This window comes from Silene latifolia, chromosome X (genome assembly GCF_048544455.1).
Source record: "Silene latifolia isolate original U9 population chromosome X, ASM4854445v1, whole genome shotgun sequence".
NCBI classification, from domain to species: domain Eukaryota; kingdom Viridiplantae; phylum Streptophyta; class Magnoliopsida; order Caryophyllales; family Caryophyllaceae; genus Silene; species Silene latifolia.
The window spans coordinates 296,266,822-296,280,651 of NC_133537.1; the positions used below are offsets into that span (position 1 = coordinate 296,266,822).

At 37.6% G+C, this 13,830-nt stretch overlaps 1 protein-coding gene across 2 annotated transcripts; it reads left to right on the forward strand.

Moving 5' to 3' along the window:
* The first annotated feature begins 215 nt into the window (after positions 1-215).
* LOC141617052 (uncharacterized) lies at positions 216-9,951 on the forward strand. Of its 2 annotated transcripts, none has more exons than XM_074434222.1 (10): positions 216-368; positions 493-820; positions 1,528-1,647; positions 2,249-2,328; positions 3,006-3,466; positions 4,460-4,617; positions 6,215-6,300; positions 7,645-7,778; positions 8,475-8,780; positions 9,695-9,951. In XM_074434222.1, the coding sequence occupies exons 2-10, from the start codon at positions 503-505 to the stop codon at positions 9,880-9,882; spliced, it is 1,851 nt and encodes a 616-aa protein (XP_074290323.1). In that variant the 5' UTR covers positions 216-368; positions 493-502; the 3' UTR covers positions 9,883-9,951. The 2 variants fall into 2 exon arrangements, with proteins under 2 accessions (XP_074290323.1, XP_074290322.1); XM_074434221.1 differs by having other exon boundaries at positions 237-368; positions 476-820.
* Positions 9,952-13,830: the final 3,879 nt, after the last annotated feature.

The following is a 13,830-nucleotide window of genomic DNA, read 5'->3' on the forward strand; positions in this document are numbered from 1 at the left end:
ATGGATGGATAACAGGTGAGATTTCTACATCCAACCCACCATCCGTTTCATCCATCATCCATTTAAGTCGGGTTTTCATCCATCTTTTAGAATCAGTTTAGATCGAATTTTAATCATTACGGGTGAAATTGACATCTCTACTCAACAGACCGTTCAACCTTTTCTATTTTCACATGTAAGAACCTCGTAGGTCGTGAACGTATGAATTTTTTTGTATTGTAGAGGCTAGAGCCAACGCTCTCCCTCGCAATACTTGTTGGGCAGAAGGAATCCCATCTCCAGTAGCTGCAGAAGTAGTCTCAGGCGCAGAAGTAGGTCCAAATCCCCTTCTTTCTCGCACGCATCCTCTCTTTCATTTCAACGGACAGGTAAAAACCATCATATTCGGATTTTGCTTAAATGAACCAGCTTCCAATTGAAGCTTTAGCAAAACCCTAGAAAATTAAATCAAACACAATAATCTCAAAATTTCCAGCATAATTGAGCTCGCAGTTGTACATCCATGGATTCCCCCAAATCCGTCCTTGATGTTAACCAAAAAAGGCCGCGCGAAACGATAAGCCGTCTTGAATTGAAGAAAAGGAAGCACAATAGAAAACAGTTATTGTTAACGGTGCCTTCATACACTCTAGCTACTGGTGCTAAGAGTCTACGCTATGAAAACCGTGTCAGATTGCGTTATCTCCTTCGTAGACTTGTGTTGCAGCACAATTGGGTTGAAGCTAGCGGAGTTCTCAGTGTTTTATTGAAGGCTACTTGCAAGGAACGCGCACCTCTTCATCCGGATCGTGTCCTTCGCAGTGATCGATTCAAGTATTCGGTATGATTGTTTATTTGCTTGATTGATTCGTTTCTACTGAAGCCGAAGACTTAATTCTCTTTGGTTATGTATTATAGTCGAATAAAGTAGAATAGCTCCCTAAATTGTTGTCACTTTTCATTTTATGATGAAACAGCGTCATTTGATGCAATTATCATTTTGCGTCATGGATATGTTAATAGCTTAATAATCTGTGGATGACTGTGAGGCTATAAAAAGGGTTTAGTAGTATATGAGGTATAAAATATTTGAGTTTATATAATAAGTTTCAATGTTTGGATGCAGTTGAGATCTTTGGTATATGATGTAGTTATTGAGTTGTAACAATAATGTATTTGCCGTAAATGAAGTGAATGACATAACATACGGTTATTTTAGTTCATTTCCTAGTAACAATTTTTATCAACAACCGCTATTTATTTAAAGACTAATCTTTTGGTCTGAGTTTGTATTTTTCTTTCATAAGGCCAAAAATGTTTTCCGGCGTGGAAAAGAGGATGGAAATGTTTGGATTGCTCAAGTTTGAAAGATAATTCCTTTGGCCATTTGGCGTACTTCGTTTGAAAGGAATTTTTTTTATTTATTTTGATGGTGTACCACTTCACGAGTTCAAATTTTGCCCTTAGAAGTAGTTGTATAGTTTGACATAAGTGCTGCCTTCTGAAAAACAAGTTTGCTTATAAGTGTTTCATGTTCCAATGTTTCAGGTGGCAATGGAGCTTCGCAGACACATGGGAAGTGATCCTAAGACCTTCTCATCGAAGATTGAGGACTTGTATCGCACATGGATTTTGAAAATAAGGTCATATAAGAACAGACCATCCAAGGTACAACCTATGAGAAGATGCATTATTCAATGTTTGTATGAGGATTATATGTTGCTGTGTATATTCATCTTTCTCAAAACAATAATCTGCTGAACTTTTTGGTTTTAGATCTGGTGCCTTATATTTCGTTACATCTCTGATTGCTGTTTCCGTTCTCTCTTCTTATTCCGCTCTTTTCTTTTTTCCTGCTGCTTTTTTTATTTTTTATTTTAATACCATGCCAAACTCCTTACTGGTGTGAGACTGTAAGGGCGTCCGGTCTTTGGGACCCCGTGTTGAATTGGTTTTCTTTCTGCAGCCTGCCTTGTCCTTAGGATGCCCTCTTAAGCAATTGTTTTTGCACGAAGACCAAGTTAAAGTATTGCTGATTACATGCTGGTTAAGCATGTAGCCATGCAAGTGGTAGAAACTGTTTTCTGAGGTTTAGTAGATGCAAACAGAATTGTTGCATGTATGTCAGTTAGTCTTGCTGAATTGTTGCCTTTTTAGCTGCAAAGTCAGACTGTTTGAGAAGCTAAACAATTTGTATGTAAGCAAATTTTGCTGTGTTGCATCATTTGTTTTTAATTTTCTGTGTATGCTTATTAGTTTTGCTTGGCAGGATAGATATATACTATTGGATTACATCGTCTCATCCTTTGCACGGAACGAGCATAGCGTTGCTAATGATGCTTTGAAGAGGTATGTACCCAATTATGCCTATTTTCTTATTTTATTAGACAATGTACTGAATCTGGATAGATGTTGATATTTCCTTTTGTGAGTAGCGATACTTGGGAACATTTATTCCTCACCTCTCATTTTAACCAAAAGTAAATTTAAAACCTGGTCTGGTAATCACACATGACACCACATGCATTGTAACAAAGTTAACATTTTGTGACGTACAAGGGTTATTTGTGCAGAGGTCGTAGGTCTTATCATACAACAAACAAAGCCTAGGTCCCAACATCATTTGGTGTTAAAGGGGTTTTCACAGTGATATCGAAAACAAACTATCAATTTAGTTTTTGTGGTGACTTGCTGTAAATTAAATCCCTAAAAGATAGCTCTATTACTGCCAAAGACCTTGATATCATATAACTTTACTTCGTTAATACATTATGGACATTATGTCACATTATGCATTATCTTACTTTCTCCACTTAACATTTCTTTTTCCAAATATATGATCCCATAGTTTGATATTGAAAACATGCGGTGTCGTGTCCTATATTGCATTTTGTCGATAGCTTTATAGGCTCAGTTTTCATTAATTGATCTTATTGAAGACTTGTAGTATTAGAATTCCTTGCATTGACTTTGGTTCATTCTTAATATGCACTCTAAATTTTGAATATCTTGGTCGTGTTCTGTAGCCTGAAGCAGACTAGTGACCTTGGAAGAGATCCTTTGGCTTATTTGGTCATAGGGCTGGCCAGTTATGAGTTTTGGTATTCTGGTCTCCTAGAAGAGATAAAACAGAGAAACTTGGATGATGTGTGCAAGCCTTTGCATTTGGAGGGAGTAGACAGTACTTCCTTTGGGTTATTAGATGATATGAGGGAAGAGGATGCAGATAGTATTAATGAGAGCTGCTCAGACTTGAATGATCATTCAGAGGTGTCAGTGGTCAATGATAATGGTGCACATTCCAATTTTGGTCAGAAGCCTGATGAAAAATCTTCTAAAGCCTACACTAATTTGCGAGTTGAGCATCGCCATCAAATCAAAATTCAAGCTGTCAGTGAAAACACTATTGAAACAATTGAAGAAAATGATGATAGCATGGAAGATCGTGATGATCAATTTCATTGTTCCACTTCTTTCAATTTTGAAGGTTAGTTCTTTTACTTTCCTATATATTATAAGAATGTGGTGTTTGTTAGGATGTGTTGACTTACTTGATTTACTGATACGCATACACGTCAAAATATTCACTTGTTTTGGATAAATTGCCGTAATTAGTTTTATATACAGTATCATATGTATGTGGATAGATGAGTAGGTTAATTCGTCATCACCCTAATGTCTCAAATAGGGCTCCTGCGCCAAGAGGGGGAAGTGGGGTGGGATTGGCCATTTGCAATGTTTCACCGCACTTACACTTTCCAGCACAAAATGTGTAGTGTAACTGTGCTTGATAGGTTTGCTGATGCATCCTTATGTCTTCTGTTTTGTTCTCTCTCATCAAATTCGTAAAGTTACATGTGGGGATTATAAATAATAGCAAGTTTGAACAACCTCTTTTTCTTTCCTACTCCTTTCCCTTCAAATCCTAACACCCATAATTTTAAAATTCCTCTCAAAAGGGTGAGACCAAGGTGTGTATTTGAAGGGAGTATATTTTCTCGGTTTGAACAAAAGAAGTTAGTATCCACAAGTTGGGCTGGTAGTCTCTTGGAGAAGAATGGAGAAGTTTCCTGAATTAGAGACCCTTGAGTAAAATTCTATTCAACCTGACTAATGTTACATTGTTACTTTACCGGTATACTCCATAAAATCATCCACCTATCAACCTATGGGATATTGGGATATGAAAGTGGAATGTCAGTTGATGGGCAGGTTTATCAAGAGAGTAGGGCTTGTTAGAGCAAAAAAGAAAAAGAAAAAAAAAACAGAAAAAGCATTATATGTACACAGTACACATGAAGGAAGTTTAAAATGTGGAAAGGCGTTTTAAACTTTTGAGCATTTAAAAGTTTTGACAAAGACTTCCTCAATAGAAATTGATTTCCATTGTTGTTTATAGGTTTGTGTTCATTATTTTAAGATAGTATACTCAATCGCATTTAGCTGTTTGTAATAGTTTGTGGTCATGTCCCTACTGAAGGTCTGCAATCATTGTTGCCCTTTAGAATGCCTTTTCCGGATGATATGGCATATTTGCCCTCCTATAAAGATTACTATGATGATGCTGTGAAGTACTTGAAACTTGCCCTACAATCTCCTCCTCCGGTCTCAGAAGCATCATTACTTCCTTTAGTTCAGGTACATTTTTACACTGTAAACAATTAAACACTGTTAAATAAGACAAAGTTCATGATAATCCTGCCTCTCTGAACTTAGGTCATGATTTGTGTCCTGTAAAACTTTAGATCCCCACAAGCAGAAACGTCAACAAGAAGTGTTCATACTGCTAATTTCGAATTGATTTTTATGGAAGTATATTCATGTTTTTTGAAGTACATATATTAGTCTCTAAAACGTTTTGAAAATATATGGAATTGCTTACAGCTTTACAGTACCAAGCCAGCTAAGAATGTATTCTGGTGCTTCTTTCTGTCATTGAATTTGAAACGTCCTGCTGGAAAACCTAAATCTACTAATTCAACTGATAATTGATGACGATTATTTCATCCTTCAGCAACTTGGTCTACATATCTTTTATTTTTGGGTGTCGACTCTTTTAGGTCCAATGGTCCTACAACTCCTACCTGATGTAATTCACAAAAGGTCACAGTTACCCTAACAATCATGGCATCAAAGTAATGTGAGAAACGTAGTAAAATGGGTCACAACCTGAATTTCAATAATTTGCCGAATATGTTGGTTGTTCACATCTTGAGATCTAGAAATATGAGTTTGACTTTTCATGTTTGTAGTTGATGTTCTCTATTTTCACAAGCAATGGCGTCTTGAAAGTTGAAACCTTAACACAATGGCAACATGAATTCCAAAATGTGACTGCATAAAATTCTGTAATGACATCCTCGCCGTTCACTTGCATAACGACTAGTTTTTCAGTTTTCTATACCATGCCTTGACATAATTGCAGCTTGAGTCCTGAGTCCTGACACCTTCTTTACACAGATGGTTTCTCATACTGCTTTTAACAGTATGTCCAGGGCTATACTCCAGGTTTCCACCCCACCCCGTTAACTGTCCTAATAGCCATAATTTTGATGGCAAGTTGAGTAGCCTAACTGCTCACTCCTGAATTTCCTGCACATGGTGGAATATGAGAGTGCATGTTCCTCTCTTCCTTGCATGCTAATCATCAAGCATAAAGAACAGGACAATTCTGTGCTATTATGATTGTGTATATAAAGCTGCACAACCATTGTATTGACATGACTGTTGTCCACAATTATTTCAGTTTCAAGCTCAGTATCTGTCGATTGTTTTGCATCATATACTTTCTTCAGTCACTATACCTTTTGGCCTTCTCCATTTGGCCTGTAAAGTTGGCCAGTTGGGGCTTGTTATATGCTATTGTATTTGCTGCTGTATTGCACTATTGCCACAGTTACTTTTTTTTTTAAAGAAAAGAACAATTCATTAATAGAACGCCATACGGCACTTACAAAGGATAGATATAATCGAAAACAAATCTAATGGGAACCAAAGAAAATTAATTTTCTTATAAACTAGGGATCTCAAAACAGCATCTGACAATTCGGCTCGTCCTATTATCGCTATCTTCATGTAGCTTTTGAGGGTATCCTTCGTTTGATTCATGAGATAAAATTTACCTCTGACTGGTTCCAAAGATCGTTGACAAATCACTTGTACCCTTTGAAAGAGCACGCTACTGGGTTTTGTTTGACTTGTCTAATGGTTTATTTGTTGATGTATGTTCTTCTAGCTGCTGCTACTTGGGGGTCAAGTTAACGAAGCTTTACTTGTGATTGAACAGTTCTGCTATGGGTCAAACTCTGCTCTTCCGTACAGGTGAAAATCTCTTTTCTTGACCGACATAACTGGCAAAATTGGGAGGAATTAATTCTTGGATGATTAAGTGCAATGCTAAATTTTAAAGTTGCTTTGAGAAATTGCTGATATGATAAATGCAAAATTTTCAAGAAATTTCTAGAAATTTTTATCATTGCACTGTTGTAGTGTTGCTGTTCGACATAATTTATATTGATGAGGTTGGCAGATATAATGCTACCTGTTCGGGTAGTCTTTATAAGTAGCTGTGTCGTCTGTAAAAAGAACGCCATTAATGCTTTGCTATGCTATGTTTGGTGATGGATATATAAGTTGGGATTGATTAGATACATGCGAATGCTTGATGATGAACATAGATTGAGATGTTAGATAAATCTGCTGAGGAGAGGTTGAAGTCATAGCCTCATAGGTATGGTTTGTGGAATTGGAAATGCATCTTGCTTTCATGGAAGAGGAGCACAAAATATTCCGAAACGTGGCCCAATAAAACTCAATTCTTTAGTGAACCAAAACTGACGTGAGGCCAAACGATAACTAAAACCTGATTATCTCAAATTCTCAATTTTCAACCCTACTTGAACCGAAACTAAAGCCCTAGTAGATGGTTGATTCCTCTTCCTTTGGGATGAGAATAGATTTATTTCCGAGGACTGGAATCTGAGGATTCAGTGTATCTGCGTCCAGTTTTGTTGTCCCGACTCTTATTGACTTGACCACAGTAGAATTAGAATAAGCGTTCCGGTTCATATTCATTGGACATCTGGATAAGTGTCATGACAGACCGCTGGAGTTTAAATACTAGAATGGTTGAAGTTTGCATACTTTATTTGTTACTCCTACAAGGCACCTTAAAGATGTCAACAAATCTTAGCTTTTGGCAAGTCCAACTACTCTAAGATTACTGTCATGCTTGCTACTGCTAGTATGATTGGTATTGTTAATTACAGTTGTGGGTGTGTGGGTTTAGGGTGGGGTAGCATTTGTTGTGGAGAAGAGGAGAAGCACTGCATATTTGCTTTTGGGTTGTTTATGTAAATGATGTTTTGAGAGGAATTCCCCTTTTAAGTCTTGAGGTGATGGACAATCACTTTATGTATTGCTGTTTTTTTTTTTAACTCCACTTCGGGTGCTTGGACTTGTAAACCTAACAGGCTAGTGCTCACCCTGGTTTAATTATTGTTAGTAGTGAGTATTTTACGTACAGTTCGTATGTTTCTCCTTTTCCTTTTTTTGACATGCATGTTTGTTCCATTGTACGATATGCTACGAGTTTGTTCATTACAGAGTAAATCATAAGCATTTGCTACATGACTCATATAACATACTAATTTTTATGCTTGTAAGGCTGAGAGCTCGACTTCAGGAGTGTACAGAAGCCAAAGATCCCGACAAGATATCATTATGTTTTGAGGGTGTTATTAAGAAGGACCCTACATGTAGGCGTTCCTTGACAAGGCTCATGGACTTGCATCAAAGGGGTATGGTTTTTTTATTATTATGAGTCCCTGTTTTTAGCACTAGGATTCGGACCTTGGAAGTCTGTACTGTTCCTTTTCTGTTTTGAAAGTCAATATTATGTCTGCACATTCAAGCATTTGCTGATCAATTTTCTTTTTTATATGAGCATTGTTTCAACGGTTTGACATTTTCGGTTGGTTTATCCGACACCCGTACTCGTGTCAGAGTAGCGTAAATTGGCATACATTCATTACCTTTGTCCCATCTTCTTTTCTCACTATGGACCTTTTACTTAAATTCTGTAGAATGACACATAAGTTTATATTTCCAATGGAGCCAAAGATTCATTACTCTTTGGTTCTGGATTATGATGGAATAAAGCAAAATGGCTCACTAAAGTGGCTGCGCTTCTTTCTCTTGTGAAGTAGTGGTCCTTCGATGCAGTTCTCGATGCAATTTTCATCTTGGGTCATTCGGAAACAGCCTCTTTGTGTTGCTAACACAAGGGTAAGGCTGCGTACATCCGACCCCCCCCTTACCCCGCAATTTGCAGGAGCCATTGAGGCGCTGGGGTAATGATGTTGTTGTTGTTGTTGACACATAAGTTTATATGAAGCAGTCAATTTCATGGTTTGTCACGACTTTGAACGCTACATCTATTTTTGTGCCTATAAATGGACAGTTCTCTCATCACATCATATGTTGGTACTATTTAGGTTATTATGCCCCTGATCGTTTGGTTGAGGTGATATCTTTACACTTGGAAGCGACATATGGAGATGTCATCTCATGGAGGGAATTTGCTTCTTGTCTGCTGAAGATTTCCAATTGTATAGAAGACAGAGCATCAGTGTGTATGAAGGTGGAGGAAGTCGAGAATGACCAAAGACATAGTACACGTTTCAGTAGGATGCCTGCTATGTTTGTGGAGGGGGTGTCCAAAAAGACTTGGAAACTTCGCTGTAAATGGTGGTTGAACCGTCACTTCAGCAAGCATGTTCTGACCTCTGAAACTAAGAAAGGTATTCTTCCTAGCTTTCAGCACACAGATTTTCATATAAGACTAGCTAATGACTGATTATCGTGAGACCACCTTAATTTCCTTTGATATTCAGTAAACCTTTTTTGTTTCCATGACCAATGGAGACAAAGACTCGTTATTCTTTGATTCTGGAGTATGATGGAATAAAGCAAAATGATTCACTAAAGTGGTTGCTTTTTTTATTACGAAGTAACAATCATTCGATGTAGTTATCGACACAATTTTCATTTTGTGTCATTCGGAAACAGCCTCTTTGTTTCTAACATAAGGTTAAGGCTGTGTAACCCCCCCCCCCCCCCCCCCCCCCCAATAAACATTTTAGTTACTGGTATAATGACCATTATATTATTAACATTGACCCTTGTACTTGAAGGGGAACCTTGGCGCACCGCTTAAGGTGTTGCTTTGTGACCGTGAGGTCACGGGTTCAAGTCCTTGGAGCGGCCTCTTGCCAAAATGGCAAGGGAAGGCTTGCCCCAATTACACCCTTGTGGTGGGACCCTTCCCCGGACCCTCGCCTAGCGGGGACGCCATCGTGCACCGGGCTGCCCTTTTTACCCTTGTATTTCTTCACCCTTCTCAATTGATGTAAGTTATCATTTTAGTGATGTGGTCTCACAATAAGTTAATGTAAGATCAACTTAGAGGAGACTTGTTAAAAGTCCTGAAAAATGATGGAAGATGAAACACTTGCAGAAATAAGAACTCCATTCAATCGTCTAGTTGGGTTGCGATCAACTTAGAGGAGACTTGTTAAAAGTCCTGAAAAATGATGGAAGATGAAACACTTGCAGAAATAAGAACTCCATTCAATCGTCTAGTTGGGTTGAACGGTGTAACCATTAATAACTTCTAGTCGCTCGTCGGCTAATAATTTGAACTGTGTTTCTCCAGGTGACTGGGAGATAATGAGTTATAAGGCAGCTTGTGCGTCCCATCTTTATGGAAGAGATTTCGATTATGTCGTTAAGGTTCATGCCTTTACCAAGGAGCATAACAAGACGGTTTTATCGTTTCTGCAAACACACATGGAGAATTCTCTTGGTTTTTTCTCTTATTTGACCAAGAAAAAGTTGCTCTAACCTTCTATACAGGACGAAAATTGGTTTTTATTTTATTTTATTCTATTATTATCATCCATTTAGGGTTTTCATCGCTCTTATACAAATAGAGAAAAGTTGTGGGAACCGTAACACAGGTACGCAATATGCCATCATAGAGTTTACCTTCGCATGAAAATGCATGTTCAACCATTACAGAAGCTGGATGTATTGCCTGATGATAGTAACGTTTTGTGTCGGTCTAAGAGGGTGATTTTATCGCCCTCGTGTCTTTTAATATGGGTCTTTTAGTATGTTTTTCCTAGCACTTGGCATAGGGGTTGATGTGGTTGAACTTGTGTAATTCACCTCGGTTGGACGATTGATCTTCATGAATGGAACCCGAGAGGCATAGAGCACCCTTCAAAGGTTAAGACAAGCAGCAAGGAGCTCCCATGTAGCCTAGAAACCAGCTGGAAGAAGTAGGAGTGAAGCTTGGAAAGTAAAGAAGGAAGAAAAACTTGAGAAGTTTGAAGCTGACTCCCGAGCTGGGGCGCAGCCTGCGCCAAGAATTGCGCAGCCTGCGCAGATCTTGCACTGCGCCGACTTCGAGAGAGACTGCGCAAATTGTTTTTAAACACGGGCTTAAGTAAGCATTCCGTGTTTTTGGGCTTGTTTTGAGGTTTTTAACCTAGAAGGGAGTGCACCCATATATATACCCCTCATGTTTGAAGACCTAGTTATCATCTAATTATTGAATAATCTCTAGAAACTTGTAGTAGAAGAAGACTTTATTTTTGATGCAAAGTTGTAATCTTTCTTTATTTCTTTGGGTTTTGAAGACTATGGAAGGCTAAATCCTTCCTTTCTTGGTGTAATTCATCCAAAGTCTCCAACTTTGGTATTGTAAGACTCTTTTAATCTCCTTTTATTTATCTAATGATCTTTCCTTATGCTTAATCTTCATGTTGAATGAATTTATGTTTGGGTTGGCCATCCATGCTTCTTATTTGTTCAACTATTGCAAATTCTAGAGAATTTGTTTAATTTGTCTAGGATTGTTTGGAGCAAGCTTGTTGTATGTTGATTTGGTTTAAAGGATTCATGCAATAAGTAGGAAATTTCATGTCTTTTCTCATTTGTATGGTTTAATCTTGTGAGAATTGATCCTAGCTTCTTGTCTTGGCTTATCTTTAATGCTCATGCTTAACTTGCACTCATGGTTTAATGAATTGTTGGTTAAACTTGAAGAATATACATAGATGGTTTAATTTGTGTATGTTATCATCTTGACTTGAAAGTATTGGGTAGAAATTAAGAGGAGAGTAGTTAAAGAGTTAAACTTTACCATTGTTGGTTACAAAGGAAGAATTGCACCAAGTTCCTTTTAATTATTGAATCATCTTACTCACCAAGTGTTTGTTGTATTGCTTGTTAGACCAAGTTTGCAAATTTTACTTTGTTCCATGTTACCAATCAACTCAAAAACCCCCCTTTTCATGTCTCTCTATTGTTTGCCATTGTGAATAGTCATTGTTTGTCTATAGCTTTGTCATTAGTAGTTAATAGTTTACATTTCGAGTTTTTAGCTTAAAAGACCTTCTCTTGGGACCGACCCTTACTTGCACTATATTACTTTATCATTTAGAGTAGTCTAGAGTATAGTTTGGCTTATAAATTGTTAATTTGGTAGGTTAATTCTAGCTTTTTACGACACCTAGTTTTCTCCTTACCAAATTTTGGCGCCGTTGCCGGGGAAGGCAACATAGCTAAAGCTTGTTTTTAACTATTGGTCTTTAATTAGTGTAGTTAGTCTTTGTAAATACTAGGACTCATTTATTTGTCATAGATTATTTACTTGTTTGATTAAATGGCTAAGATCTATTTTACACAAGATGAGGATGAATTGTTTTGCAATTATTTTGATAGACTTGAGCAATATTTCTTGCAATGCAATTATTCTTTTGACTCATGGGAGCTTGGTCGTATGGTTTATTGTGGTTTGAATGAGGAATATGTGTCTCGTGTGCATATCATGAGTAATGGAAGATTCTTTGAATGGAGTTGTGAGGATAAATGGGAACTCTTCCACTACTTAATCAATCTTACTAGGAAATGGGAGTTCCAAAACTCTTGTCAAACCCAATACCAACAAAGTGAGATAATTCCCACTCATGATACACCTTCAATAAACATCCAAGAAATGTTTCAACTTCCCCTCAAGGGTCAAATTGTTGAAAGAGATGAACACGAGGGAAGTAAGGTTGAGGAAGAGGTTGTTTGCACATTTGACAACTCTTATTTTGAGGGTCTATTTGATGAGGAAGATGATATGTGTGACTTGAAACCTTCTTTGGCCTTGCCATCCATTGAGATACCTATTCACATTCCTTGTACCGAAGTTGACGCCTCACACCTTGGAAACAACTCTTTGGTTCGTAGTAACTCTTACCCGGAATTGACCTTTAAAGAATCGGGGAGTGAGGTGTTTGAGAAGAATGACCAAGAAGCAATGATTTTTGAGGTGGTTGAGATAGAAAAAGAGAAGGTGGAGGCTCTTGAAGACATGATTTGGGAACCTCCAAAGCCTATGAAACTTGTAAGTGTGGGGTCAAGGAAGATGCTAAAGAAGAAATGTGACACCCTCATTTTTAGCATTAAATAAACACGTAAATTCTACAGAAAAACTGACAGGATATGTTTGTAATTGGTTCAACTAGATAAAACCTGTAATTTTTAAAACTTTTCTAAACCATTCACAAACATTCCCAAATGAAGAGTGCCAAAACCTGCAAATACTAACAAACTAATTTACATAACAATACTAAGTCGTGAGAATAAAGTGATACAAACCAAAGTAAAAGAGGGAGACATATGTCCCTCCAAAATATAAACACAACCATATGTTTAAAGGTTTACTACAAAATATAACCAAACTAAGTCCAAGGTTCTTTTGCTCACTAGCTCGTCCGTGTACCCCATCTAATCATCATCAACCTGTCAATCACATTTTATACAAACACGAAAGCCACAATTCAGTGGGGAGTAACTTCGAGTCCTCCCAGCCACGAAATGTCATATTTAATGTAACATGTAATGTAACATGCAAACAACATCATAAATCAATTAACTATCGAGTATTCTAACATATGAACACTAAACTGACCAAATTAAACTATCATGTGAAGCATATAACAAGCAGTAATCCAAACTTTATCAATTGTAACCGGCTTGCATCTCACCTATTACAATTCATAAAGTCACCATACAAGAAAGGGCAATATATCAAAGACAGGCATAAGTTCTTAGCACCGTCAATAGTCACTCTGTAACTCGAGTCTATACCACGAGGTAGGGAAGGTAATCGAACCGGTATCTTGGCTCAGAGGTTCTATCAAAACATGGCCAAGACAAAACACAACCCTAGTCCTAAATCTGCGCAGACCTAGACATGCGGATACACACCACCGCACCCAAGACCCACAATTTTTTTAAAACAAAGTGAGTACCCTAAGGAGTCCACCAAAGAAGGAGTCCACCAAAGGGTTGGCTAGTACTTAAGCTGACCACTTACCCTCAAAATAAGTAACGAGGTCATGCCCCAACTTGGATATAAACCCACCAAGTCAGGAACACAAAGGCTATTAAGCAGTGAACATATACTCGTCAAAGACTATAAAGACCTATCTATGACAAACACAACAACCTGCAAGAAGTATTCAATACCAATTCCATTTCAAGCAATATTAACAATATTAAAGGTTTCAGGGAATCTAAGGCCGTTTCTACAATATAAGAAACCATTCAATTCAACCAACAACACATGTGAACTAAAAACATAATAAATGGCCTAAAACAAGAATAAGGCCAACTATCCATTTTTCACAATAATTTCATCCAACCGAATTTTTACCCGCAACCCCAGTCCTGCGACAGGTACGGGTTCAATCGCGGCTGACCAATCACACAATTGACTGACATCGATTCAGT

Coding starts and splice junctions, on each gene's coding strand:
- LOC141617052 (XM_074434222.1), top strand. CDS start 503: ATGGATTCCCCCAAATCCGTCCTTGATGTTAACCAAAAAAGGCCGCGC. Junction 821..1,527: donor GTGATCGATTCAAGTATTCG/GTATGATTGTTT, acceptor CCAATGTTTCAG/GTGGCAATGGAGCTTCGCAG. Junction 3,467..4,459: donor CACTTCTTTCAATTTTGAAG/GTTAGTTCTTTT, acceptor TCCCTACTGAAG/GTCTGCAATCATTGTTGCCC.